The 16,915-nt window shown below is 43.1% G+C and overlaps 1 protein-coding gene across 1 annotated transcript in view; it reads left to right on the top strand.

The window, feature by feature from the left end:
- LOC121003770 (solute carrier family 2, facilitated glucose transporter member 9-like) overlaps positions 1-16,915 on the top strand; it is a 115,291-nt gene that overhangs the window by 36,354 nt on the left and 62,022 nt on the right. Inside the window, exons 7-8 of the mRNA XM_040435656.1 lie at positions 10,104-10,291; positions 13,138-13,248. Of these exons, the coding sequence (XP_040291590.1) occupies positions 10,104-10,291; positions 13,138-13,248 (299 nt within the window). The remainder of the gene's footprint in view (positions 1-10,103; positions 10,292-13,137; positions 13,249-16,915) is intronic.

The following is a 16,915-nucleotide window of genomic DNA, read 5'->3' as shown; positions in this document are numbered from 1 at the left end:
AAGGACCAGATTCAGGATGAAATACCAGTGAGTACACAATCTCCTACCATAGCCTGAGATACAGCCTGTTATCTGGATTTACAGCATTCAACCTCCATATTCATGAGAGACTGTTTGTATCTGGATGTAAATTGCTGTCAAGACCCTGTTTACAGTAAAGTTCTTAGTTTGATTCGAACCCTGTCTCATTCTTCCATCTCCATACTACAACCACTCTAATCATTTTGCACCACCAAGGTGCTGGCGTCACGACAATATCTAATTCAGAGGCCCAGCCGCACAAGCACCCAGAAAATCCAATCGCCATCAAGGGCACCTCAATCACCACCTGGCCGGTGTCCCCTGTAATAGAGCATGCCCCGGAGAATTTGGTGCTGTTCTCCCCTTCACTGCACTGTTGACCCAGGGAGGCATCTGCTAACCGTGAGTACATGAACTGTTGCACCCATCGACCCACTATGAGCCTCACGTATTCCCCCCTGCGTTCCAGCCTGTTGCATCAAAACAAGAGTCATGACAAAACCAATAGAGACACGTACTGCAGAATCAAATACCAAGCAGGGAAAAACACGGATGTAACGTAAGAGGCAAAATCATCAGTCAGAGGTGAGGTCACTAATGGGCAGAAGGTTAGAGCTGCAGGAATCTAAAGAATATGCAATACTACATGTGTGAGGCAGGATAGCCGATCATAGGGCAACATGGCCGAACAATGGCCAGCAATGCGATAACACTGCCCTCTGCATTATCCCTTTCTCTGTGGAGGTATATGGGGGGGGGGGGGAAAGGGTTGGTTAAAAAAAAAAGAAAACCCATGCACAAACGCCATTAAAACCACTAACACACATTGCAACAATGTAGGGCTATAAAAGAAAAACACCATACCCAAAAACACTGAGGAGAAAAACACCAGACCCAGTGCATTCTGTGACTTGCAAAAATGTCCTTAAACCAAAAAAATGTACCTCAACTGTTAAAAAAAAAAAAGATGCCAATTTGCCCTACATTTAATATCTCCTATAGATTTCCATGCAACATCTGAAGCTGGCTTTTTTTTTTTTTTTTGGGCTACCACCCATATGTGATGTAAAGTCAATACTTGCCTTGCCGATCTTCTGACACTCCCATTCCAGTGCTTCCCTGTCCACCACTGGTCTCTACTTCCTGCTCCCTCTTGACACCCAAGAAATAACTATTCTGCCAATCACTGGCCACAACATTGTCTTAATTGGTCCTTTCCCTTGTTTTGAAAGGGAGCAGGAAGTAGAGGCTGGTGAGGGATCTGGAAGCTTTAAAATGGTAGCGGTGGGGGTTCAGTAAGGACCAGTGTCACATTTTATTATTTTACACCATTCTCATTTTTCAAAAAATTTTACAATTTGGACAACCAATTTAATATCGCTGAAATACCCAAATATAACCTCAGTTAAAATTAAGTAATAAAAAAGTTACTAGATCAGGAACTGAAATCCGAAATCTTGTAGAACATCAGCGATGAATCTGGTGATAACTTCTCTGGTATTCTAAAGGCCTCACTATAAGCTGTGTACGTCAGCTTTATTCTCTCCTCTTTGCAATCATGGAACCTCCAGATTGGGCTATTTTGCAGTTTCTAAATTGGGAGCACTGTGCCATGATATTGCAGTATAGCATTCCCGGAAGAATTCTCTGCTATAAAGGCTGCCATCTGTCAGGGCCCCAGGTGCTCTTAGCATCACCGCTGGTAGGACTGCCAGTTTTTATTTTTGGTACAGATGGCAAACAGACAATTCTTATCGTGGTTAATAAGGTTGTAGTTATAAAATCCAGATTATTTTTCTCAGACGTACCTGCTCATAGGCTGACTTTATTGAGGCCGATACTTGAGGAATTTATCTACGACACTCTTATATAAATATAGAATTAAAATGTTATACTATTTACATTTGGCAAAGTTCTCCTATATAACTAGTTATGCCATTTCCTTCCAAAATCCTACTAGGGGTATTTTAATTTATTAAGTTCCAAAAGCTTGAAGCTGCTGAGCCCTGACAAAAAATCTGTAGTAGCAAACCCCTGAACTACAATGTGTTATTTTTATATCTAGTATTCATTTATGTTCAAGAGTCATTGGGCTGCCTATTTTAGATCAGTGAGACTAAAACCTTTTGTACCTCATGTAGTTATGCCCATGTTTAGACCCCTGGTCAAGTACACAAGAGAGACCTACACAGAACATGGTATTCCAGCTGTTACAAGTTATCGGCAGGATAGGGGATAACTATTAAAGAGTAACTAAACTTTTATAATAATTTTATGTATGTTGTCCCTAATCCCTTAAAAAATGTTTTGTAATATACTTTATTTATTAATTTTTTCCATTTTTTACTATACTTTTACATCGCTAAAGCGCACCATTCAGTGTGCTGACAGCTCAGCGGTGTACGGAGTACTCATAATATATTCTTTTTTTTTAATGAATGGGCAGCAGCAGCACAGGGAGTACGGGCAGGAGCGCACATTGCTGCTCCTGCCCATGTTTCCCGGACAATTACTAACTCCTGGCATAGTACATGCCAGGATTAGCTGAGCGGAGCGGGCTCCTGCTTCTGCCTGCTCCTCTATGAACGGTCGTGCATAAAGGGTACCCATGTGCTATGCCAGGAGTTAGTAATTGTCCGGGGAGCACGGGCAGAAGCAGCAATGTGCCCTCCTGCCCGTACTCCCTCCGCTGCTTTTTTAGGGGATTAGGGACAACATATAAAAAATTATTATAAAAGTTTAGTTACTCTTTAAACTGGAGGGTGTCCTATTGCTGGGACCTCCACCAATCCCTTACCTCTCTGAATTCCCCCCCCCCCCCAAACAAATAGAGTGGCAAGTCAGGCATGCAAACTGTCGCTACATTAATTTCTAGGGGAGTTTCATAGACAGTTCAGTATAGTGGTGGGCTATTTCTGGAACTCCCGTGGAGTTCTTATGCCCGACCTGCTGCTCTGTTTGTTTATTTTGGGGGCTTCAAAAGGTAAAAGGTCCTCGTTATTGTGGTCCGGGGACGACGACGACGACACAAATCTGATTAGTTATCTCCTATCTTGTGGATGGAGGATAACTTGTGACAACTGGAATACCCCTTTAATACTACACAATCATGATGCAGATTGGGAAGCTTTAAAGAGTTCTGTGCAGTTGTTCTTTAATCATTATAAGAAGCTTCCAGGGACACCTAAAGACATGACCACGGGGAGCAATTGCAAAATAGCTAGCTCTAGTCTAGTAGTAATCGGATACAGTCAGGTCCATAAATATTGGGACATTGACACAATTCTAACATTTTTGGCTCTATACACCACCACAATGGATTGGAAATGAAACGAACAAGATGTGCTTTAACTGCAGACTGTCAGCTTTAATTTGAGGGTATTCACATCCAAATCAGGTGAACGGTGTAGGAATTACAACAGTTTGCATCTGGGCCTCCCACTTGTTAAGGGACCAAAAGTAATGGGACAGAATAATCATAAATCACATTTTCACTTTTTAATACTTGGTTGCAAATCCTTTGCAGACAACTACAGCCTGAAGTCTGGAATGCATAGACCTCACCAGATGCTGGGTTTCATCCCTGGTGATGCTCTGCTAGGCCTCTATTGCACCTATCTTCAGTTCCTACTTGTTTTTGGGGCATTTTCCCTTCAGTTTTGTCTTCAGCAAGTGAAATGCATGCTCAATTGGATTCAGGTCAGGTGATTGACTTGGCCATTGCATAACATTCCACTTCTTTCCCTTAAAAAACTCTTTGGTTGATTTTGCAGTATGCTTTGGGTCATTGTCCATCTGTACTGTGAAGCCCTGTCCAATGAGTTTTGAAGCATTTGGCTGAATATTAGCAGATAATATTGCTCGAAACACTTCAGAATTCATCCTGCTGCTTATGTCAGCAGTCGCATCATCAATAAATACAAGAGAACCAGTTCCATTGGCAGCCATACATACCCACGCCATGACACTACCACCACCATGCTTTACTGAGGTGGTATGCTTAGGATCATGAGCAGTTCCTCTCCTTCTCCATACTCATCTCTTCCCATCACTCTGGTACAAGTTGATCTTGGTCTCATCTGTCCATAGGATGTTGTTCCAGAACTGTGAAGACTTTTTTTAGATGTTGTTTGGCAAACTCTAATCTGTCCTTCCTGTTTTTGAGGCTCACCAATGGTTTACATCTTATGGTGAACCCTCTGTATTCACTCTGGTGAAGTCTTCTCTTCATTGTTGACTTTGGGACACATACACCTACCTCCTGCAGAGTGTTCTTGATCTGGCCAACTGTTGTGAAGGGTGTTTTTCTTCACAAGGGAAAGAATTCTTCGGTCATCCACCAAAGTTGTTTTCCGTGGTCTTCCGGGTCTTTTGGTGTTGCTGAGCTCACCGGTGCGTTCCTTCTTTTTAAGAATGTTCCAAACAGTTGTTTTGACCACGCCTAATGTTTTTGCTATCTCTGATGGGTTTGTTTTGTTTTTTCAGCCTAATGATGGCTTGCTTCACTGATAGGGACAGCTCTTTGGATCTCATCTTGAGAGTTGACAGCAACAGATTCCAAATGCAAATAGCACACTTGAAATGAACTCTGGACCTTTTATCTGCTCATTGTAATTGGTATAATGAGGGAATAACACACACCTGGCCATGGAACAGCTGAGAAGCCAATTGTCCCATTACTTTTGGTCCCTTAACAAGTGGGAGGCACATATCCAAACTGTTGTAATTCCTACACTGTTCACCTGATTTGGATTTAAATACCCTCAAATTAAAGCTGACCGTCTGCAGTTAAAGCACATATTGTTCATTTCATTTCAAATCCATTCTGGTGGTGTATAGAGCCAAAAATGTTACAATTGTGTTGATGTCCCAATATTTATGGACCTGACTGTATGTGAACACATTAGACAGTGACAGCAATATTAGTAGTATACTACCAATATACCTAAATGGGAACCTAAAACTATTCTTGAAAATCATACTATTTCATTAAATCGAAAAAAAAAACATTTTTTAAATGGACAGTCACAGCGGGTACATTAACCATATATCATGTTTAGGCCTCATTTTATAGTTATTTCTGAGTATAATTCATCTACAAAATATTAAGTAATGTACTTCGTGCTGAGTGAATCAGACTCCACGAAAGGAATTTTTTGGTGGAAAGGAAAGCCCTGCAGACAGGATTTTTTTTTCTCCTGCCAACAGATACATGATGGAGCGGACACTAACTGAGCCCTACAGATGCTCTAAAGCAGGGGTGCACAACCTTTTTTGGTCTGAGGACTGCATTTTCATCTCACTCTATTTCAAGGGGCCACAAATAAATAAAAAAAATATGTTGTTAGGCGCTCATTTGCATCGGCCTATTACACAGGCCAATGTAAAGTGACTGGAGAGGAATATCGCAGTCATTCCTCCTTCATTTAGTTAAATTTATCATGGACAGCACATCCCTGATTACACAGAGACATATGCGGCACGAATATACCGGCCAGTTATCATGAATGAGCATTCCTATGAACACTTGTTCCCAGTAATTGATCTGAATATCTCCCAGTGCATTAGGAACTTTAAAGGGATTTCCTAGTAAAAATTATTTTTTAACACGTTTCTGCAGCATGGCCCCTGAAACAGAAGAGTTAAACTTACCTGCTACCCGCCACTTCGGTCCTCCGCACTGCCTCCATCTTCCGGTCCCCGCGTTCCTCTGCCTCTTTGCCTCGGTCGTCAGGAAGCTTCACTGGGGGACATCAGGACCTGGTTCCACCTGCAGCTTTTCGGGTAGGACAACCCTATATCCCTCCAGTCCTGGGACCAGCTCTTAGAGCCATGTCCGAACCCACGACTGACACTCGCCTGCCACCAGCCCCCACCCACTACGCTTGCGCCAATAGACAATCTTCAGCATGAAGGGGCGCCCCTGCCCTCTCAGGTGGGGGGGTCGGCTCCCACATTTCTGACGAATGGGTACTCGCGATAGTAACCTCAGGTTACAAGATCGAGTTGGCCTCCACCCTACTGGACCGATTCTCACTTTCCCAGCTGCCCAGGGACCGAATTCGGGCCGCCGCCTTTTGTCAGGCATTACAGTCCCTTCTCACCCGGGAAGTGATCTCCCCGGTTCTACTTGCGGAGAAGTTTACAGGCTTTTATTCAAACCTGTTTGTTGTCCCCAAGAAAGAGGGATCCGTTTGCCCGGTTCTAAACTTCAAATTGCTGAACCGGTTTGTCAGGGTCCAGCACTTTAGGATGAAGTCTCTCTGCTCCGTGGTTGCCTCTCTGGAACGGGGTGAGTTCCCTTCCTCGGTGGACATTCAGGACGTGTACCTACACATTCCCATTGCTCCCACGCACCAGTGTTTTCTTCACTTTGCGGTGGAGTCTCACCACTACCAGTTCGTGGCTCTACCCTTCGGCCTAGCAACAGCACCGTGAGTATTTACAAAGGTGCTCGCTCCTCTCCTTGCCCTTCTCTGTTCCAGGGGCATCACCCTGATTCCCTATCTGGACGACATCCTCGTCACGGCTGCGACCTTCGGTCAGAACGAGGACAGTTTAAACATCACCCTGGAACATTTTGGCTGGCTGGTGAACTTCCAGAAGTCAGCACTCCAGCAGGAGGATTACTTTCTTCTGCATGATCCTCGACGCAGCTGTGGCGACAGCTTGCCTTCCCTCGGACAAGCGGTTATCCCTTCAGTGGTCGGTTGTCTTCTCCTCTGGCGCAGACATCCATCGATCCATTTTTGCATCGGACAAAATTCTAAAGTGGGCGGAGGAACATGTGCTAGCTTTATCGGCAGTCTACATTCCAGGAGTGGAGAATTGGACCCGTGTGAGTGGTCTCTGCACCCGTTGGGGCAATCCGGACGTGGATCTGATGGCATCCAGGATCAACCACAAGCTTGCCACCTATATCTCCCAGACAAGAGATCCCCGTGCATGTGCAGTAGACGCACTGGTGGCCCTATGGGATGGCTTTTCCCTCCTGTACGTTTTCATTCCCCCCCCCTACTTTTCCCTTCTACCCCAAGTCCTCTGTAGGATCAAGAGGGAGGGTATCCAGATGATTCTCATCGCCCAGGATTGGCCTGGCCGCGCCGAGCCTGGTACACCGATCTCATCCTTCTAGGAGATGCTCCATGGCTGCTTCCGCTCAGGGACGACCTTCTCTCTCAGGGACCTGTCTTCCACCAGCATTTAGAATCGCTACATTTGACGGCGTGGCTATTGAAACCACCATTCTGACGAGACGGGGTTTCGCCGATGGAGTCGCACCATGATTAAGGCCAGGGAGCCGACGTCATCCAAGATATATCACAGGACTTGGAAGTCTTTCCTGCGCTTCTGTGCGGACCGTCGCATCCCTCCACTCCGTTTTTCCCTTCCCATAGTCCTCTCCTTTTTGCAAATGCGGCTGGATTTGGGTCTTGTTCTTAGTTCTTTAAAGGGGCAGATGTCGGCGCTTGCAATCTCTGGCGCAAAAGACCCCGGTTAAGACCTTTAACCAAGGGGTGGCTCACACTGTCCCTCCTTATCTCCCCCCCCTTTTACCCTCTTGGGATTTGAACCTTGTGCTTGGTTCTCTACAATGAGCTCCCTTTGACCCTCTTGACACTGTTTGGTTCTCTTGGCCTTTCTGGTGGCAGTCACCTCTATCAGGCGTATGTCGGCATTGGAGGCACTCTCCTGTAGGGAGCCCTTTCTTTTCTGCACCAAGACAAGGCAGTGCTCCGCCCTGTGTGGCCTTCCATGTCAACGAGGACGTCGTTCTTCCCTCATTTTGTCCCTCGCCTTCGCATCCTTGGGAACGTGCCCTACACCAGCTGGATGTGGTTTGTGCCCTGCAGATTTATTTATCCGCATTGGAGTCGTTCCGGCGTACCGACTCAGTGTTTGTTATTCCTGAGGGTCTTCGCAACGGTTTGGCAGCCTCCAAAGAATCGATTGCCAGGGGGATCCGTTTGGCCATTGCCGAAGCATATCACTCCCGGGGCAAGGCTCTGCCCCTCAGTATCACGGCTTACTCGACCAGGGCGGTGGGCACTTCTTGGGCCTGTTTCCACAGGCTTCGGCTTTGCAGATGTGTAAAGCCGCAACCTGGTCTTCCTTGCACAGGTTTACCTGGTTCTTCTAGGTGCATACCTTTGCGTTGGTAGACTATGCTCTGGGTCGCAAGGTCTTGCGGGCTGGGGTATGTTTAGACTCCCGCAACTGTGTCTTCCATGGGTGTGTGGTTTCTTCCCTCCCCGTGGACTGCTTTGGAATGTCCCACGGTCCTGTGTCCCCAAATGATACGAGCGAGAAAACCAAGATTTTTGTGGACTCTCCTGTAAGATCTTTCTCGCTCATTGGGGGGGACAGCTCCCACCCTTTTTTTTTTTTTGTCTAATTTTGCCGCAGGTGACGACGGTTAATTGACTGGTAGGGTCCTCAGTTTTGGGTTCGGACCCACTGGTTATTATGTTATTTCATTTCTGATTTCTTTTCCTCCTCCTGCTTGTGCACAAACTGATATGCTCTCTCCAGGCTGGAGGGGGTATAGCCGGCAGGAGAAGCTAACACTTTTTAGCCTAGTGCTGCCTCCTAACAGCAGAAGCAGCTATACCCACAGTCCTGTGTCCTCAATGAACTCGGCGAGAAAGAGATTTTTACAGGTGAGTTCGCAAAAATCTTTGTTTAACTTTTTAATATTTCTGATACAAAATATATCCCCCAAGAGGTCATAAAAATACCTTTGGGAGACACTGACTTTTTTTTGTTAATTTTTCACTTTTTCCTTTTTATTTTTATTTTATCAATATATTTTTTTAATTTTTTTATAATTTTATTTTTATTTTTTAAATATATTTTTGCCACATTTCCCCCAATAGGTCATAAAAAGACTGTTGGGGGACAATGAACACTATTATTTTGCACTTTTTATTTTTTCTTTTATTTGTATTTTATTATTCTTTTCATTTTCTTACTTTTTTTTTTTTTTTTTTTTTTTTTTTTTTATAATTTTTCATTTTTTAAAATATATTTTTACCACATTTATATATCCCCCAAGGGATTATAAAAAGCCTGTTTGGGGACAGTGAACACTCTTATATTTTGCAGTTTTTCCTTTTTTTTAATTTTTTTTTTTCTTTTATTTGTATTTTAATTTAATTTTGTATTTTTATATATATTTTTTTTTTTTATAAATTTAATTTTTTCCCCCACATCATATTTTTTCTTTTCATTTGTGTGTGTGTGTATATATGTATTTGTGTGTATGTGTGTGTGTATATGTATATATGTATATATGTGTATATATGTATATATGTATATATGTGTATATATATATATATATATATATATATGTATATGTGTGTATATATATATATATATATATATATATATATATATATATATATATATATATATAATTTTAGATCCTGAAAAAACAATATCCTTTATTTGATGCGGTAAAATTCTGACTTTAACTATACCACAAATCTATACCAGTTATACCAGACTGCTGAAAGAGGCACATCTTAACACGTTTTGTGCATCTCACTCCAACACACAGAGTAAGATTATTTCAGAAAGGTGTCCTTTAAGAAATGAGTTTTCAAAACACATGTAAATAAAACTGAGAATGTTAGGAGTAAGGCCTCATGTACACGCCCGTTGTTTTGATCCGCATCCGAGCCGCAGTTTTGGCGGCTCGAATGCGGACCTATTCACTTCAATGGGGCCGCAAAAGATGCGGATAGCACTCCGTACTTTGCGGACAAGAATAGGCAGTTATATTAAAGGCTGTCCGTGCTGTTCCGCAAATTGCGGCGGGCACACAGACGCCATCCGTGTTTTGCGGATCCGCGATTTGCGGACCGCAAAACACACAACGGTCGTGTGCATGAGGCCTAAGTCTGAATTTTCATGGCAGTGAGTTCCACTAAATAAATGCAGCACAGGAGAAGACCTGTAGACAGGAAGAAGATTATGTACTGGAATTCTAACCTTTCTTTGTACTTCACTTGTTGAAAATTTAGTGCCCCAGGAAAAAGAATGGTGATTTTGTATTTGTTGTCATTTTTTTGTGATTTCAGCTCTTCGTTGTTTCCGTGGAAAGTATGATGTCCAAGATGTAATTGAGGAAATGCAGGAGGAACAGCGGTCTCTAACTTCTGTGGAGAACGTTTCTGTGTGCCAGCTCTTACTGGACCGTACCTTGTTCTGGCAGATTCTATCTGTTATTGTCGTCAATATGGGTATGCAGCTATCTGGAATCGATGCAGTAAGTCCCCCCATATTACATACTGGAGTTAGGCCTTTGCCTTACAAAACTGAGCATGGATTTGCTGATCGGCCACATGAACTTCGGCATGGGGGTATTAATATTGCTAGATCAACCTTTTACTCCCTTTGTATTCCTGTTGATATTTTGTTTGATGGAAACTATACAAAAGTATTAAAATTATACTAAAGTAAAGGTAACTTCTACAGCAGTGTCTTAACCTTCCTAGATCCAGAAACACAAATGCCCAAATGACATTAAAGTATCTGCAAGGCTATGTTGATACTCTGTGATGCTATTAAAAGCATAAGCACATTGCAAGTACCTCCCATAGCAGGGGTCAGCAACAGTGGCGTAACTAGAAATGACGGGGCCCCACAGCAAATTTTTGAATAGCCTTACCCCCTCTCCCTCCAAGCAACTTCTTCGCAACCCCCCCAACTTCCGTATTTAGTCAAGATCATTGGGTCAGACCAGGCCTGTAACGTGTATACTAAATGTCATGTCCCTGACAAAATCTTTTAGTCCTCCTCCTAGGGGGGCCTATTCTGAGTTCTGGCCCCAAAGCAACAGCTTCCCCTATAGCTTTGCCCCTGGTTAGCATCCTCTGACATTTTAGCTGTTGAGAAACTATTCCCATCATGCTCATATCACTGTCATGTGAGGTTTCCTCCTGACCGGTGAACCACCGGCCTACCCAGTATCTGTGGCCCGAGTCCTTGATGTGCCTGTAATTTCCCTGTGCTCTAGATGACCTCCTATATGGAGTCAGTGCTATGATCATACTTTCAGTGCTTGGGGATACCCCTGTATGTTTAACTTTTTATTCTGTCTCTGCAAGGTCTCAAACCCAGGACCTTTTGCATGGAAGACGGACACTCTACGACACTCGCCATGCCCCTCATTGAATACCTTGGGGTGTCTTCTTTCCAAAATGGGGTCACATGTGGGGTATTTATACTGCCCTGGCATTTTAGGGGCCCTAAAGCTTGAGAAGAAGTCTGGGATCCAAATATCTAAAAATGCCCTCCTAAAAGGAATTTGGGTCCCTTTGCGCATCTAGGCTGCAAAAAAGTGTCACACAGGTCAAATGCCAACTTTGTATAAAAAAAAAATGGGAAAAGTTGTCTTTTGCCAAGATATTTCTCTCACCCAGCATGGGTATATGTAAAAAGACACCCCAAAACACATTGCCCAACTTCTTCTGAGTACGGCGATACCAGATGTGTGACACTTTTTTGCAGCCTAGGTGGGAAAAGGGGCCCACATTCCAAAGAGCACCTTTCGGATTTCACAGGGCATTTTTTACACATTTTGATCTCACACATTAGGGCCCCTAAAATGCCAGGGCAGTATAACTACCCCACAAGTGACCCCATTTTGGAAAGAAGACACCCCAAGGTATTTCGTGATGGGCATAGTGAGTTCATGGAAGTTTTTATTTTTTGTCACAAGTTAGTGGAATATGAGACTTTGTTTGGAAAAAAAAAATCGTCATTTTCCGCTAACTTGTGACAAAAAATAAAAAGTTCTATGAACTCACTATGCCCATCAGCGAATACCTTAGGGTGTCTACTTTCCGAAATGGGGTCATTTGTGGGGTTTTTTCTACTGTCTGGGCATTGTAGAACCTCAGGAAACATGACAGGTGCTCAGAAAGTCAGAGCTGCTTCAAAAAGCGGAAATTCACATTTTTGTACCATAGTTTGTAAACGCTATAACTTTTACCCAAACCATTATTTTTTATCAAAGACATGTAGAACAATAAATTTAGAGAAAAATTTATATATGGATGTCGTTTTATTAAAAAAAATTTACAACTGAAAGTGAAAAATGTCATTTTTTTGCAAAAATTTCGTTAAATTTCGATTAATAACAAAAAAAGTAAAAATGTCAGCAGCAATGAAATACCACCAAATGAAAGCTCTATTAGTGAGAAGAAAAGGAGGTAAAATTCATTTGGGTGGTAAGTTGCATGACCGAGCAATAAATGGTGAAAATAGTGTAGTGCAGAAGTGTAAAAAGTGGCCTGGTCATTAAGGGTGTTTAAGCTAGGGGAGCTGAGGTGGTTAATGTATCCTAGTATGCAGTTAGCTCAAAAACACTTTCTTGTGGCAGATCCAGGCAACTAGAATATTATCCTTTATGTTTATGCATAAGATTTGTGGCTTTGTATCAGAAAAATTGAGGCCCTTTTAGTATAAAGATATAAAGGAATTAATTAGAACAGAATTTTGACCATATCTAGAATAAAGTCCTTCTCATAGTCTATTTTAATATTGTTTCTGAGCCTTTCAGAGGATACGAACACCGTCAAATCTAATTTTCCTTTTTTCTGTCACACTGTGGTTGGAAGACCATCTTATAGGTGACTTTGGAGGTCAGCAAGCAGTTTCCACTGCAGCCTAACTGGTATCCATTGTCTGATGGGAAGTATCATTTCACCAATGGTTCAGTGGCCTTGCATTTCAGGAAACAGCATAAGTGCACAGTCTGGTGCATTGGATTTTTTTTTCAGTAGTACTTGATTTTACCATTGTATTAATCTGGCACTCAGTGCTTATAGACCATGTCTGCTTAAAAAAAGTATTTCCAACTCAGACCTTTTATGGCGCATCCATAGGACCACCTCTGGGACTTACACCTAATGTGGAGCACAGTGTTCTCCTCGCCAGCCAGGTCTCCATTCACTTCTCTGATAGTTACGGAAACCGCTAAGTGAGCTTGTCAGGGGACCCCCATTCTCCACATAGTTGTTGGTCCCAGAGATGGGAATACCCCTTTAATCAATATAATTTATTGTCTGGAAGACCTGCCTGAAAACATACAATTCTGTTTGCTTGCAGATTTGGTTCTATACTAACTCCATATTTGAGAATGCTGGCATCCCTTTGGCTGAGATACCGTATACAACTGTTGGCACTGGTGCAGTTGAGATAATTGCAGGTACAATTGGGGTAGGTGTTACCTTTTTAAAAATTGCATTTAAAGTCCATCTTAAACAATTACTTTACAAGGGGCTGTCTAATAAGTCATGGCCTATCCTCAGGACCCGACCCCCACCAATCAGCTGTTCTGCAGTAGCTCTCTCCATTGCACAATGAATGGAGCTGTGTAGTTTGGCACCGGAGCTGCTGCAGTACAGCTGATCGGCAGAGGTGCGGGGTGTTTATATTGATAGCCTGAGGATAGGACATCACTTGCAAAAGGTTAGGCAGCCCCTTAAATGTTTGATATTCTATAGACAAATGTTTTGCTTGGGAAGTCTGTCATGCTTTAATTCTGGAGTAGAGTTGCAGTACCCCAGAGCAAGAGGTATCTGCAAATGGTTTGTTATTTAATCTTATGTCATGTAATGTTATGCCATGAATTGCCATGTTACAGTACTGTATGTATTATAATCATCCTAGCTGTGTAGGGATGGCACATCCAGGGTTAAATTACTTCTTAGTAATCTAGAGAGAAGGTTGATTAGATGACCAGGCACCAAGTTAAAGTAAAAAGTACCATTCACACAGCTAGACAAACAGTTAACCCTTTGTGACAGAACAGCTCAATATTTTTAATAAAGGCCAATTGAAAATATGATTTTCAGCCCAAAATGAGTAAAATGCAATCATAAAAAAAATTGCTCCCGCGAGGGTGTACACAGCCTTTAAGGCTAGTTTGACATTTGTGGCAAAAATATTTGGCAGGCTGTTCTGGCAGAGTTCTCCGGATCCAACATTGCCGGTTGTTATTGGAATGGCCGCCAGCACCTTTGATTATAATTAGTGATCAGCGAAGTATTGAAAAATTTGATTCGGCTTGTAAGTAGTGGGTGCAATGACAGGGAGCTGTGATTGCACCTCTCCCCGTCTTATACCCCTCAGACGCCGCGTTCATAGCTCATCGTGGCACCTGAGAGCAATAATACAGTGTAAAATAAAAAAATGTATGAAATCATACTTGACTATCTTACGCGGCTTGTTAACACTTCATCACGTTGGCCGCCGTAGTGACATCATACGTCACCGCACACGGAATTTCGTGCAAAAATTTATATCAAGATGGCGGCTGCCAGCTCTTCGCGCTCAAACGGATGAGGTAAAACATTTTTTTTTTTTTTGTAATTATTATTTTTTACCCCCATTCAGGGAAAATGGATTCACTACCATCAATCATGAGGAAATTCAGCTTTGCAGCAAATCTAATTTTCCCTGAACCATCTTAACCATCACATGCACCCCCAACTACCATCAGGCAGGAGCCGCAGAACCAGATTGACTGGGACTGTATGGCCCTAGGGATAAAGGGTGTAAGGAGAGCCGCTGTGATTGACTGGGACAGCCAGCGCCACTCCCATCCTCTGCTGCGGCTCCTCAAGGGTTGCTGCAGAGTATGCCGTCATGTATAACTGGATAGGTTTATCATTGGAGTCTGAAAAAGCTGGGTGACAGTCAAAAGATTACATTTTGTGCTGCATTGTGTGAACATAATGTATATACATTCCTTCACAGCTATGCAACACCTGACTCATGCATTACATCACTAACCGCAGTCAAACGGCAGAAACATTGTGGCACGTTTAAAAAAAAAAATAAAAATCTATAAATAAAGTGCTAGTGCTCAAATTCTCACATATACACCAAAATGGATTTTGTAAGCCTGTTGAGAATGAGTGCTTCAATTGCTTCATTACGTATTGTTAATTTGACAAATGCTCCAATCTAAAGCTGGCCATACACATTAGGTTTTTTGTTGGCAGAACCCGCCAAGAACGACAGGTTCGGCAGGCACACCAAGGTGTGTGGGGAGCTCCCGACTCTACCATGACAGTTGATGTCGGTGGAGACAAGAATAGAGTGAATATTTTCCAAACAACTCCACAGCGGCACGGATTCGTAGGAGGATACTCCGCCTCCCCTAGGAACAGGAAACAACGTGGAGATCTTTAAATAGCCCCCTCCCCTTACCTGCTCCAGTTGTGTCCTGTACCTCTGGGATGTGTGGAGATCCTCCTGTAAAGGGCACGCACCAGCAGGAGTTTTCTTGGACGCCCAGCTGAAGTTTCCAAGGAGCACTTGTTAGTGTGCTGGGCGGAGAACAGGCATAAGTCCACCGGTGGAGGCAGCCCAGGGCAGCGTCCGAGCACGTCATTGCGATAGGAAGGGCGGGTCATGTGATCGCAGACGAGATCTCGGTGGGCTCGAGATCTCAGGAGCCGCTGTAGCTGCCATACTTCCCCTAGGCAACGAGAGCTTTAAAAAAAAAAAAAAAAGAGAGGGAAGAAGCATTTGGAAGATGTCTACTCCAGGTGACTCGGACAGCGTCTGGAGGTCTGCAGACCCGACCAAAACCCTCAGCCCGGTAAGCATTCCTCCCCTGGGGGGAAGGGAGGGGTTAAATATGAATTTCTCAGCTGTGTTTCACTTGGAGGTGGCAGGGAAATTTCTGTTTTTACAAGTCGGGTGAGTGGATATACCTATTTCTTTCATGGCTAAAGGCTGCTTCCTTCTGAAAATAATTTTTTTATATATTCCCCCAGGTCAGGGATGTGCAAAAATCGGCTGAAACTTCTTAGCGTACCAATAAATGTTCAATTTGCAAAAAGGGACTGCCTTCCGGTCATAAAAAAACCCTCTATGTAAAATGTTTGGAAAATATTGTATCAGAAGAATCTCCTTCCCTTCTGGATAATATCAGAAACATTTTCAAAGAGGAAGTGAGCAGCGCTGTGGACTGCATATTGGCATCCACATCTCAAAAACCTTCCCCTTCCATGTCAGCAATGTCTGCCCCTTCTGAAATAGATCTGCAGCAGGAAGATTTTGATGAAGGGGAGTTACTTTCCGGATCTGACTCTGATTCCTCTGAAGACGAGTCCGGTCGTCCCCTTTGCTCCATTGAAGAGACAGATTCTCTTTTGAAAACCATAAGGGCGACCTTAAATCTGGAAGACTCTAAACAACTAAATTCTGTACAGGAAAAGGGTTTTCCCCTGCATTGCAATATTATCAGACTTATTAATAAAGAATGGACTGACCCAGAGAAAAAGCCTGGGGTCCCCAGGATTTTTAAAAGGAAGTATCCGTTTTCCGAAGAGGATACTAACCTTTGGGATAAATGTCCTAAAGTTGATGCTCCGGTAGCAAAAATAACAAAAAAATCTGCTCTCCCTTTTGAGGATGTAGGTCTTCTAAAAGACCCCATGGACAAAAAAAGTGAAGCTCTTTTAAAAAGTTCTTGGGAAGCTTCTATGGCCATTTTAAGACCAATTGTAGCAGCCACTTATACTGCCAAGTCCATGGCCATTGGATTAACCAGATGGAGGAGCATTTAGTAGCAGGAACCCCAAGAGAAGATATTATTGCTTCCTTACCCATGTTTAAACAGGCAACAAATTTTCTGGCAGATGCCTCTAGCCAAAAGCTTATTCTCGTTAGAAAAGAAAGTGAGAGTCACTCATCTGGTAAAATACTTTTTAATATGGTGGCTAGACAAAAGAAACCTATGCGACGGAGTATCATGGCGATAAATAGACCCTATAACAATAACAGACGCCAGCAGATCCGGTTGGGGGTCTCATTCAGACCTGTCTGTAGTACATGGGACATGGTGTTAAAATCTAAGCCAATCCTACTC

This window comes from Bufo bufo, chromosome 6, assembly GCF_905171765.1.
Source record: "Bufo bufo chromosome 6, aBufBuf1.1, whole genome shotgun sequence".
Lineage (NCBI taxonomy): Eukaryota > Metazoa > Chordata > Amphibia > Anura > Bufonidae > Bufo > Bufo bufo.
Note: the sequence above shows the minus strand (reverse complement) of the source record. Positions and strands in the feature narration are given on the sequence as shown.